Raw genomic sequence first — 13961 nt, 5'->3', positions numbered from 1 at the left:
ACAAAGAAAAAATATTAAAAGCAGCAAGGGAAAAACAACAAATAACATACAAGGGAATCCCTATAAAGTTAAGAGCTGATCTTTCAGCAGAAACTCTGAAAGCCAGAAGAGAGTGGCAGGACATATTTAAAGTGATGAAAGGGAAAAACCGACAACCAACATTACTATACCCAGCAAGGATCTCATTCAAATTAAATGAGAAGAGAATTTAAAATATTTACAGAGAAACAAAAGCTAAGCACCACCAAACCATCTTTACAACAAATGCTAAAGGAACTTCTCTAGGCAGCAAACACAAGAGAAGGAAAAGACCTACAATAACAAACCAAAAACAATTAAGAAAATGGTAATAGGAATATACATATCAATAATTACCTTAAAGGTAAATGGATTAAATGCTCCAAACAAAAGACATAGACTGGCTGAATGGATACAAAACAAGACCCATATATATGCTGTCTACAAGAGACCTACTTCAGACCTAGGAACACATACAGACTGAAAGTGAGGGAATGGAAAAGATATTCCATGCAAACGGAAATCAAAAGAAAGCTGGAGTAGCAATTCTCATATCTGACAAAATAGACTTTAAAACAAAGATTATTACAAGAAACAAAGAAGGACACTGTATAATGATCAAAGGATCAATCCAAGAAGACGATATAACAATTGTAAATATTTATGCACCCAACATAGGAGCACCTCAATACATAAGGCAAATACTAACAGCCATAAAAGGGGAAATTGACGGTAACACAATCATAGTAGGGGATTTTAACACCCCACTTTCACCAATGGGCAGATCATCAAAAATGAAAATAAATAAGGAAACACAAGCTTTAAATGATGCATTAAACAAGATGGACTTAATTGATATTTATAGGATATTCCATCCAAAAACAACAGAATACACTGTCTTCTCAAGTGCTCATGGAACATTCTCCAGGATAGATCATATCATGGGTCGCAAATCAAACCTTCATAAATTTAAGAAAATTGAAATTGTATCAAGTATATTTCCCGACCACAACACTATGAGACTAGATATCAATTACAGGAAAAAATCTGTTAAAAAACACTAAGACATGGAGGCTAAACAATACACTACTTAATAACCAAGAGATCACTGAAGAAATCAAAGAGGAATTCAAAAAATACCTAGAAGCAAATGACAATGAAAACACAAAGACGCAAAACCTACGGGATTCAGCAAAAGCAGTTCTAAGAGGGAAGTTTATAGCAATACAATCCTACCTTAAGAAACAAGAAACTTCTCAAATAAACAACCTAACCTTACACCTAAAGCAATTAGAGAAAGAAGAACAAGAAAACCACAAAGTTAGCAGAAGGAAAGAAATGATAAAGATCAGATCAGAAATACATGAAAAAGCAATGAAGGAAACAATAGCAAAGATCAATGAAACTAAAAGCTGGTTCTTTGAGAAGATAAACAAAATTGATAAACCATTAACCAGACTCATCAAGAACAAAAGGGAGAAGACTCAAATCAATAGAATTAGAAATGAAAAAGGAGAAGTAACAACTGACACTGCAGAAATGCAAAGGATCATTAGAGATTACTTCAAGCAACTCTATGCCAATAAAATGGAAAACCTGGAAGAAATGGACAAATTCTTAGAAAAGCACAACTTTCTGAGACTGAACCAGGAAGAAATAGAAGACATAAGCAGGCCAATCACAAGTACTGAAATTGAGACTGTGATTAAAAATCTTCCAACAAACAAAAGCCCAGGACCAGATGCCTTCACAGGCAAATTCATCAAACATTTAGAGAAGAGTTAACACCTATCCTTCTCAAACTCTTCCAAAACAGAGCAGAGGGAGGAATAATCCCAAACTCATTCTACGAGGCCACCATCACCCTGATACCAAAACCAGACAAAGTTGTCACAAAGAAAGAAATCTACAGGCCAATATCACTGATGAGCATAGATGCAAAAATCCTCAACAACATACAGGCAAACAGAATCCAACAGCACATTAAGAGGATCCTACACCACGATCAACTGGGGTTTATCCCAGGAATGCAAGGATTCTTCAATATACACAAATCAATCAATGTGATACATCATATTAACAAACTGAAGGATAAAAACCATATGATCATCTCAATAGATGCAGAAAAAGCATTCAACAAAATTCAACACCCATTTATCATAAAAACCCTCCAGAAAGTAGGCATAGAGGGAAGTTACCTCAACATAATAAAGGCCATATATGACAAACCAATAGCCAGCATCGTTCTCAATTGTGAAAAACTTAAACCATTTCCTCTAAGATCAGGAACAAGACAATGTTGCCCACTCTCACCACTATTATTCAACATACTTTTGGAAGTTTTAGCCACAGCAGTCAGAGAAGAAAAATAAATAAAAGGAATCCAAATCGGAAAAGAAGTAAAATGGTCACTGTTTGCAGATGACATGATACTATACATACAGAATCCTAAAGATGCTACCAGAAAACTACTAGAGCTAATCAATGAATTTGGTAAAGTAGCAGGATGCAAAATTAATGCACAGAAATCTCTGGCATTCCTATACACTAATGATGAAAAATCTGAAAGAGAAATTAAGGAAACACTCCCATTTACCATTGCAACAAAAAGAATAAAATATTTAGGAATAAACCTACCTAAGGAAGCAAAAGACCTGCATGTGGAAAACTATAAGACACTGATGAAAGTAATTAAAGCTGATACAAACAGATGGAGAGATATACCATGTTCTTGGACTGGAAGAATCAACATTGTGAAAATGACTCTACTATCCAAAGGAATCTACAGATTCAATGCAATCCCTATCAAACTACCACAGGCATTTTTCACAGAACTAGAACAAGAAATTTCACAGTTTGTATGGAAACACAAAAGACCCCGAATAGCCAAAGCAATCTTGAGAAAGAAAAATGGAGGTGGAGGAATCAGGCTCCCTGACTTCAGACTATACTACAAAGCTACAGTAATCAAGACAGTATGGTACTGGCACAAAAACTGAAGTGTAGATCAATGGACCAGGATAGAAAGCCCAGATATAAGGCCACACACATATGGTCACCTTATCTTTGATAAAGGAGGCAAGAATATACAATGGAGAAAAGACAGCCTTTTCTATAAGTGGTGCTGGGAAAACTGGCATGCTACATGTAAAAGAATGAAATTAGAACACTCCCTAACACCATATACCAAAATAAACTCAAAATGGATTAAAGACCTAAATGTAAAACCAGACACTATAAAACTCTTAGAGGAAAACATAGGCAGAACACTCTATGACATAAATCACAGCAAGATCCTTTCTGATCCACGTCCTAGAGAAATGGAAATAAAAAGAAAAATAAACAAGTGGGACCCAATGAAACCTAAAAGCTTTTGCACAGCAAAGGAAACCATGAACAAGACGAAAAGACAACCCTCAGAATGGGAGAAAATATTTGCAAATGAAGCAACTGACAAAGGGTTAATCTCCAAAATTTATAAGCAGCTCATGCAACTCAATATCAAAAAAACAAACAACCCAATCCAAAAGTGGGCAGAAGACCTAAACAGACATTTCTCCAAAGAAGATATACAGATTGCAAACAAAGACATGAAAGAATGGTCAACGTCATTAATCATTAGAGAAATGCAAATCAAAACTACAATGAGATATCATCTCACCCCAGTCAGAATTCTACATTTACTACTTTAGGGCAATCCAAAAAAAAAAAAAAAAAAAAAAGAAATCTACAAACAATAAATGCTGGAGAGGGTGTGGAGAAAAGGGAATACTCTTGCACTGCTGGTGGGAATGTAAATTGATACAGCCACTATGGAGAACAGTATGGAGGTTCCTTAAAAAACTACAAATAGAACTACCATACGACCCAGCAATCCCACTACTGGGCATATACCCTGAGAAAACCATAATTCAAAAAGAGTCATGCACCAAAATGTTCATTGCAGCTCTATTTACAATAGCCAGGAGATGGAAGCAACCTAAGTGTCCATCATTGGATGAATGGATAAAGAAGATGTGGCACATATATACAATGGAATATTACTCAGCCATAAAAAGAAACGAAATTGAGTTATTTGTAGTGAGGTGGATGGACCTAGAGTCTGTCATACAGAGTGAAGTAAGTCAGAAAGAGAAAAACAAATACCGTATGTTAACACATATATATGGAATCTAGAAAAAAAAAAAAAGGTCATGAAGAACCTAGAGGTAAGATGGGAATAAAGATACAGACCTACTAGAGAATGGACTTGAGGATTCGGGGAGGGGGAAGGGTAAGCTGGGACAAAGTGAGAGAGTGGCATGGACATATATACACTACCAAATGTAAAATAGATAGCTAGTAGGAAGCAGCCGCATAGCACAGGGAGATTAGCTCGGTGCTTTGTGACCACCTAGAGGGGTGGGATAGAGAGGGTAGGAGTCAGGCAGACATAAGAGGGAAGAGATACTGGGAAATATGTATATGTATAGCTGATTTACTTTCTTATAAAGCAGAAACTAACACACCATCTTAAAGCAATTATACTCCAATAAAGATATTAAAAAATATAAATAAAATAAAAATTTAAAAAATAAAAAATTAAACTAAATTAACAAAATAAAATAAAATGGATCATGGATAAGGACCTACTGTATAGCACAGGGAACTCTACTTAATACTCTGTAATGACCTATATGGGCAAAGAATCTAGAAAAGAGTGGATATATGTATATGTATAACTGATTCACTTTGCTGTACAGCAGAAACTAACACAACATTGTAAATCAACTATACCAATAACAATTTAAAAAATAAATAAGTAAATAAACTAAGGGGAGAAAAAAAAAACAATACTGGGGGGAGTTCCCTGGTGCTGCAGGTTAAGAATCCCTCTGCCAATGCAGGGGACATGGGCTCGACCTATGGCCTGGGAAGATCCCACATGTCGCAGAGCAACTGAGCCCGTGAGCCACAATTACTGAGCCTGCACTTTAGAGCCCGTGAGCCACAACTACTGAGCCCGCGTGTCAGCCCTACTGAAGCCCTTGCGCCTAGAGCCTGTGCTCCGCAACAAGAGAAGCCACCACAGTGAGAAGCCTGTGCACCGCAAAGAAGAGTAGCCCCCGCTCACCGCAACTAGAGAAAACCTGCGTGCAGCCAAAATAAATAAATAAAACAAAACAAAAACAATACCAGGTTTCAGAAAGAATCCTCCACATTTTAAGTTTGCATAGATGTTTAAGTCAGCTATTTGTTCAACGAAGAAGAGTAGATGAAATATATTAGAAAGCATTTTATTAATAAGTTATTATAAAACAATATTCATTTCATGTAGCACAATTAACTTTTTGGTGCAAGAAGAGGAATATCTGAATGTTTCCCATCTATTTCTAAAACTGTCAGAATTCCTTTGTATAAGATTGATATCTTCAAATTTAGAACCTAAACATAAATTTTTCTTAAGAATGCATACATAGAATACTTCTCCTGTAAATGCACTATATCTTTGACAAATTCCTATTGGGAGGTACAGTAGTGACTGCAGGCATTTATCTTTAAAACAACTTTTCCTCATTTTTCAGGTTTGGGAATGATACCACATCAAGTATGGAAAATAACTTTTTTCCTTAAGAAGACATAAATTCACTTAGAGGTGTCTTCCTCAAATTCAGAAAAACCCATTTCTTCATCTCCTTCTGTCAGGACTCCATATTAATCTCAACCACTTCATTCTTGCCCGGAAGTGTTTTTGTCGGGTTGTCTTCACTTGCACCTTCAATGTCTGACAGATCAATAGGTGGTAAACGATTCCTCCAGCACTGGAAGTTGTTATACTGACAAAATTCTTCATTGAGCTGGCGCGGCTTGGCCCACCAGTCTCCCCGCAGGGAGTCTGCGCGCCCCGCCCCGCCGTCGCCACCGCCCCTCCCCCGTCCCGCGGGGCCTCACGGGCGGCTGCAGCAGAGGCGGCTCGCTGGTCCCCCGGCCGCGGCCCTCACGCTCCGCGCCGTCCGGGGCACCAGTGTCCCCGCCGTCGCGGCGCTTGCTGGGCGAAACCGAAGGCTCAGTCATAGCCCCCGCGTCGATTTTACGCTTTCGGGGCAGCTCTGGGACGCCGAGGGGCTGCCCGGGATGCGAGACCCCCGGCGGCGGGATCCAAAGCCGTGGCCGCGCCGGCTCCTCAGGAAAGTCGCGGAGCAGGAGCCCCTTCCAGGGCACGTGGAACGTCACGGGCTCGGCAGCACGCGGCTTGCCCGTGGGCCCCGAAGGCTCGGGCGGAGCCCGCCGGGTGCGGGACTCCCGTAGCTGTGGGAGCGGAGGGCCTCTCCACTAACTTTGAAGTCCCTGTGGTCTTGCTATCCAGGTCAATGCCAATCCCCGGTGCACCTTACATTCGCCATGCCTACAGAACTGATTGACAAAGATGAGTTTCCTGTTGGGACATCTTTGAAGTATAAATGCCGCCTTGGTTACTACAGAAGAGTGTTCTCTATCACCTGCCTGCAAAACTCTGTCTGGTCAAGCCCTGAAAACAACTGTAGGCGTAAGTAACTCTAGACTGAGGACTCCTCTGTGTCAATAATCCTTAAGATCTGATCAGTCGTTCAAAGTTTGAAACAAAGACACGTGTCTTGGTAACTTTGCCTAAGGTATAAAAAGATGTGAGAGTTATTCTTGTAGGTCATATCTTCCTACTGCTTTGAGTTCCTAGCACCTTCATTACAAGTTCATTTCATGAGAAATGACCATCACGAGGCATGACTGAGGGAAAATATCCATTCACTAGGGGTGTCCCATTTTTACAACTGAAACTAAGTAATGAATGACTCAGGAAAGGAAAGAAAAGTGTAGGTGGGAAGAGAATCCCAAACTTCAAGACTTTTGATGTACACTGGTTGAATTACAGAGTAAGCATTTTAGTAATAAGCAGAGTTTACATCTTTCTAAGAGGCAAAAAATATGGGGATGAGATCTGGAAGGGAGGTCTTTTTGAAAGTGGTGCTTAGTAGGTGGCTGATCCTGAGGCAGTCTTGTCAGTTTCCTCAAGGTGGCAAATCTATGGAACTACAAGAGCTATGGTCAGTTTGGGACCTTATGTATTAACAGACGTTCAGAGTATTATACACCCAATACCCACATTCTGCTTCTTTCCCGTAGGTAAATCATGTGGATCTCTTCCAGATCTCATAAATGGCAAAATGGACATCAACAAAGACACCCAGTTTGGATCAACTGTTAATTATTTTTGTAATGAAGGGTGAGTTGGCAGTAGCCTTGTTTGGGATGACAGCTCTAGAATTGTAACACTAGTCTCTTAACAGTAGTCTCAGAAAGGAAATTCAAACTATCTGTCCATTTAAAGCATAGCAGTAAGATTTCTAAGTAGAAGTTGTGCCTTGAATCCAGGCATTTAACTACCCTTGCAATGACTAAACATATATTTGAAAAAATAGGAAAAAACCTGTAACCATGCTAGAAATTGGAGGGGTAAGGGTAGTGTTTGCACACCAAATTAATGCACGTAGAGCCAAGTGAAGCATTTACTAGATGAGAAGGACCAGCATTCTAAGGAAGTAAGTGGAACAAACACACATATATTCTTAACTCAAAGCAATAAGAGCTAGAAATGTTGGACTCAGGAAAAAGTAGGAAAGAGTTGTTTATTTGGGATGATGGAGTAGATGTGGTGGATGGGCAAATCTTAAATGTTATAGCACCTTTCCTGAAGTGTACACAATACAGGAATCTTGCTGTGGACATACTCTTGGCTTATCTGTAGGAGAGACAACCAATTTAGGAAAGAAATAGGGACACCTTATATCTTAAATTTTCTTCTGTTTTTATTACTTATTATTACTTAAAATACATGCAAAATAACATAAGTGAAACATAAAAATAGTAATAACAATAAAATGAATTTCAATGCATATGCCACTCACCTTAAAAACCATCACTAGTACCTTTGATGCTATGTGCTTTTCCCAATTTCCATTCCTTCACCTCCAAAACTTCTCTAGAAGTAACCACCATCCTGAATTTTGTTTATCCCTTGCATTTCTTTTCCATTTTTTCCCATACATAGTACTAATCATTATATTTTTAGTTATACATATTTTGAACATTATATAAATGACATGATTTTAATGAACATCTTTGCAAACTGATTTTGATTTAATAGTTTGTTTCTGACATTCATTCATGTTGTTGTGGTTAATTCATTTTCATTTAGGATAGTGTTCTCTTGTCTGGATACAGAAGAATTTATTTCTTTTTTTGTTGTTGTTAGATATTTAGATTATTTCTAGTTAGTTTTGCTTTGTTTTGTTTTGGCTATTATAAGCATCCCTGATATAAAGATACTCATACATGTCTCCTAGTACACATGGGCAAAAGTTTCTCTAGGACCGTGGTTTTCAAACTTATTTTACCATAATCAACAGCTAAGAAATATATTTCTACAGCACATACACACACATAAACAGATACACATGTATACCACATCACATACACATTTATATAAATTAAAATTGTCACACAAATATCTAACATTATACTGGAAGTTCTAGCCAGGAAATTAGTCAAGAAAAAGAAATAAAAGGCATCCAGATTGGAAAGGAGAATTAAAACAACCTCTGTTTGGAATTAAAACAGTCTCTATTTGGAGGCCAGATCAAGATGGTGGAGTAGAAAAATCCTCGCCTTCTACCACAGACATATGAAAACTACAACTACATATAGAATATCTATCTCTGAAAGTGACCTGAAGACTAGCAGAACAGATTTTCTACAACTACGGATATAAAGAAAAGGCCACATTGAGATGAAGAGGAGGGGAAGAGATGTGGTCTAGTCAGAACACACCCCCCTCCAATGCAGTGACCCACAAGCCAGAAGAAAATCACAACCATGGGGATCCCCCCTGAGGAGTGAGGGGTCCAAGACCCACACTGGGGTCCCCAGCCTGGGGCACCTGCACCGGGAAGACAAACCACCATAGTGTCTGGCTTTGAAAACCAGCAGGCTTATGTTTCAGGGGAGCCAGAGGGCAGCGGGAGACTGCTCTTGAAGGGCTCACTTGCTCTGGGTCCCAGCACAGACAGAGCAGCAACTTAAAAAATGCCTTGGCTTTATGAGGAGGAGATTTATTGATTAATTCTGGGGCAGGTACCAGGGGATGGAAGTGCTGGTAGGTGCCATTTTTTTTCTCTCCTTACACCTAGCGGCCCAGTGCTGGTAGGTGTCTTTCTATTACTCTCCATTAACATAGGTAACACTGTGTGCCCCACCCCAACGTTCCCCTAAGTACCTGCCCAGCCCAACCCACCTGCCTCAACCAGTCCCTCTAAAGAAGCTCCTACCCCATCCTACCTGGTACATGGTTCTGCCCAGGACCAGTGCTCCTCCAAAGTGGCTCACATTCTGGGGACCTAGCCCTTCTCACTAGCGAGCCCACAGAAGTTGCAACCAGGCCTCACAGGCAGCTGGGCTGGGGATCAGCCCTGCCTACCAGTGTGTCTGTAGAAGTCATGGCCTAAATACAACAGGAGGATGCAGGCAGCCCATGCAGGGGATAGCCTTGAGCACCTGGCTCGGGTGACCAGGGGGGATTATGCCACTGGGCTCTACATAACACTGTCTACATAAGGCCACTCTTTTAAGGTTGGGAGATGTAGCTGATGTACCTAATGGATAAAAGCAAACACCTAGAGTTAGGCAAAATAGGAGACAAAGGAATACCTTCCAAGTGAAAGAACAAGATAAAACCCCAGAAAAAGAAATATACAAGATGGAGATAAGCAATTTACAAGATAAAGAGTTCAAAGTAATAGTCATAAAGATGCTCATCAAACTCAGGAGAAGAATGGATGAACAAAGTGAGAACTTCAACAAAGAGATAGAAAATACAAACAAGAGCCAATCAGAACTGAAGAATACAATAACTGAAATGAAAAATACATTAGAGGGAATCAATTACAGAATAGAGGATGCAGAAGAACAGATCAGTGGTCTGGAAGACAGAGTAGTGGAAATCACCCAATTGGAACAGCGAAAAGAAAAAAAGGAATTAAAAAATGAAGATAGCCTTAGGAACCTCTGAGACTACATCAAGCATACTAACATTTTCATTAGAGGGGGCCCAGAAGGAGAAAAGAGAAAGAAAGGGACAGAAAGCCTATTTGAAAAGATAATGGCTGGAAACTTCCCTAACCTGGCAAAGGAAGCATACGTTAAAATCCAGGAAGCACAGAGAGTCCCAAACAAGATGAAGCCAAAGAGACCCACACGAAGATACACTGCAATTAAAACGTCAAAAGTTAAAGAGAGAATCTTAAAAGGAACAAGAAATAAACAAGTTATGTACAAGGAAACCCCCATAAGACTATCAACTGATTTTTAGGCAGAAACTTTACAGGCCAGAAGGGACTGGCACAATATTTTCAATGTGCTGAAAGGAAAAGACTTATAAGAATATTTACCCAACAAATTTATCATTCAGAATTGAAGGAGAGATGGAGCCTCCCAGACAAGCAAAAGCTAAAAGTTCATCACCACTAAACTAAACTTGTAAAAGCTTTACAAGAAATGTTAAAGGAACTTCTTTGAATGGAAAAGAAAAGGCCATAACTAGAAACAAAAAAAAATTATGAAGGGAAAAATATCTCACTAGTAAAGGCAAACACAGAGTTAAGGTAGTGGATCTACCACTTATAATGCTAGTATGAAGTTTAAAAGACAAAGTTAGTAAAATCCATCTAAATCTAAAATAAATAGTTAAGCAATACACAGAATGAAAGGATGTAAAATATGATGTCAAAAACATAAAATGGGGGAAGGAGTAAAAATACAGTGCTTTTAGAATGTGCTCCAACTTAAGCAACCATCAAATTAAAATAGGCTGCTGTATACATAGGTTGCTATATGTAAATCTCATGGTAACTACAAACCAAAAACCTATAACACAAAATATAAAGAGAAAAGAATACAGACATAAAGCTAGAGAGAATCATCCAATCACATGGGAAGAGAACAAGAGAAGAAGAAAGGAACAGAGAAGAACTACAAAAACAACCATAAAACAATTAACAATATGGCAAAAAGTACTTACCTATCAGTAATTACTTTAAATTTAAATGAATGAAATACTCTAATCAAAAGATACAATGTTCTTGGATTGGAAGAATCAATATTGTGAAAATTATTATACTACCCAAAGCAATCTACAGATTCAATGCAATCCCTATCAAATTACCAATGGCATTTTTCACAGAAGTAGAACAAAAAAATTAACAATTTGTATGGAAACACAATAGACCCCAAATAGCCAAAGCAATCTTGAGAAAGAAAAACAGAGCTGGAGGAATCAGGCTTCCTGATTTCAGACTATACTACAAAGCTATAGTAATCAAGACAGTATGGTACTGGCACCAAAACAGAAATATAGATCAATGGTACAGGATAGAAAGCCCAGAGGTAAACTCACACAGCTATGTTCACCTAATCTATGACAAAGGAGGCAAGAATATACAATGGAGAAAAGACAGTCTCTTCAATAAGTGGTACTGGGAAAAGAATGAAATTAGAACACTCCCTAACACCATATGCAAAAATAATCTCAAAATGGATTAAAGACCAAATATAAGGCCAGAAACTATAAAACTCTTAGAGGAAAACAGGCAGAACACTCTTTGACATAAATCACAGCAGGATCTTTTTTGACCCACCTCCTAGAGAAATGAAGATAAATACAAAAATAAACAAATGGGACCTAATGAAACTTCAAAGCTTTTGCACAACAAAGGAAACCATAAACAAGATGAAAAGACAACCCTCAGAATAGGAGAAAATATTTGCAAATGAAGCAACTGACAAAGGATTAATCTCCAAAATGTACAAGCAGCTCATGCAGCTCAATATCCAAAAAACAACCCAATCCAAAAATAGGCAGGAGACCTAAACAGACATTTCTCCAAAGAAGACACACAGATGGCCAAGAGGCACATGAAAAGCTGCTCAACATCACTAATTATTAGAGAAATGCAAATCAAAACTACAATGAGGTATCACCTCACACCAGTCAGAATGGCCATCATCAAAAAATCTACAAACAATAAATGCTGGAGAGGGTGTGGAGAAAATAGAACCTCTTGCACTGTTGGTGGAGTGTAAATTGATACAGCCACTATGGAGAACAGTATGGTTACTTAAAAAAACTAGAAATAGAACTACCATATGATCCAGCAATACCACTAAGGGGCATATACCCTGAGAAAACCATAATTCAAAACGACACATGCACCCCAATATTCATTGCAACACTATCTACAATACCAGGGCATGGAAGCAATATAAATGTCCATCAACAGATGAATGGATAAAGAAGATGTGGCACATATATACAATGGAATATTACTCAGCCATAAAAAGGAATGAAATTGGGTCATTTGTAGAGATGTGCATAGACCTAGAGTCTCTCATACAGAATGAAGTAAGTCAGAAAGAGAAAAACAAATATTGTATATTAAGGCATATATGTGGAATCTAGAAAAATGGTACAGGTACATATTTGCAGAACAGGAATAGAGACGTAGACATAGAGAACGGATGTGTTGACATGTGGGGGGAAAGGGAGTTGGGATGAATTGGGAGATTGGGCCTGACATATATACACTACCATGTGTAAAATAGCTAGCTAGTGGGAAACTGCAGTATAGCACAGGGAGCTCAGCTCGGTGCTCTGTGGTGACCTAGGTGGGTGGGATAGAGGGGGTTGGGAGGGAGGTCAGAGACGGAGGGGATATGTATATACATATAGCTGATTCACCTTGTTGTGCAGCAGAAACCAATGCAACATTGTAAAGCAACTATACCCCAATTAAAAAAAAAAAGATACAGGGTGGCTGAATGGATTAAGAAAACAAGACCCATATATATGCTGTCTACAAGAGACTCACTTCAAATCTAAAGGCACACACAGACTGAAAGTGAAAGGATAGAAAAAGATATCCCACACAAATGTAAACAAAAAGAAAGCTGGAACAGCAAGACTTATATTAGACAAAATACACTTTAAAACAAAGACTGTAACAGAAGACACAGAAGGACATTACATAATGATAAAGGGGTAAACCCAAGAAGAGGACATAACATAAACATATCTATGACAATAGTCAAGATATGGAAGCAACCTAAGTGTCATTGATAGGTAAATGGATAAAGAAGATGGAGTATATATACAAAATAATATCACTCAGCCATAAAAAAGAATGAAATCTTGTCATTTGTGACAACATGAATGGACCTAGAGGGCATTATGTTAAGTGAAATAAGTTAGACAAAGAAAGACAAATATGATTTCACTTATATGTGGAATCCAAAAAACAAAACAAATGAACAAACAAAACAAAGCAAAGCAGAAATGGACTCACAGATACAGAGAACAAACTGGTGGTCATCAAAGGGAAGGGGGATAGGGGGTTGGGTGAAACAGGTAAAGGAGATCAAGAGGTATAAACTTCCAGTTATAAAATAAATAAATCACAGGATGTAATGTACAGCATAGAGAATATAGGCAGTAATATTGTAATAACTTTGCATCATGACAGATGGTTACTAGGCTTATTGTGGTGATCAATTCAATATATACATATATACACATGTATATGTATATATATAATATGTCAAATCACCATGTTGTACATCTGAAATTAATACAATATTGTATTCCAACTCTAGTTCAATCAAAAAAAGAAAAGAAAAAGAAAAGAAAAAATATTGTATTGTATGCCAACAAACAATATTGTATGCCAACTCTAGTTCAATCAAAAAAAGAAAAGAAAAAGAAAAGAAAAAAGAAAAGAAAAAAGAAAACCTCTGTTTGCAAATGACATATCTGGTATAGAAAATGCTAAGGAATGCACACACACACACAAACATGTTATAGCTAATAAATAGTTCATCAA

The 13961-nt window shown here is 38.1% G+C and overlaps 1 protein-coding gene and 1 pseudogene across 1 annotated transcript in view; one reads left to right on the top strand and one right to left on the bottom strand.

The window, feature by feature from the left end:
- CR1 (complement C3b/C4b receptor 1 (Knops blood group)) overlaps positions 1-13961 on the top strand; it is a 113799-nt gene that overhangs the window by 12811 nt on the left and 87027 nt on the right. Inside the window, exons 2-3 of the mRNA XM_065871209.1 lie at positions 6365-6544; positions 7159-7258. Of these exons, the coding sequence (XP_065727281.1) occupies positions 6365-6544; positions 7159-7258 (280 nt within the window). The remainder of the gene's footprint in view (positions 1-6364; positions 6545-7158; positions 7259-13961) is intronic.
- Positions 5700-6276, bottom strand: LOC136132485 (uncharacterized protein C9orf40 pseudogene; annotated as a pseudogene).

This window comes from Phocoena phocoena, chromosome 1, assembly GCF_963924675.1.
Source record: "Phocoena phocoena chromosome 1, mPhoPho1.1, whole genome shotgun sequence".
NCBI classification, from domain to species: Eukaryota; Metazoa; Chordata; class Mammalia; order Artiodactyla; family Phocoenidae; genus Phocoena; species Phocoena phocoena.
Note: the sequence above shows the minus strand (reverse complement) of the source record. Positions and strands in the feature narration are given on the sequence as shown.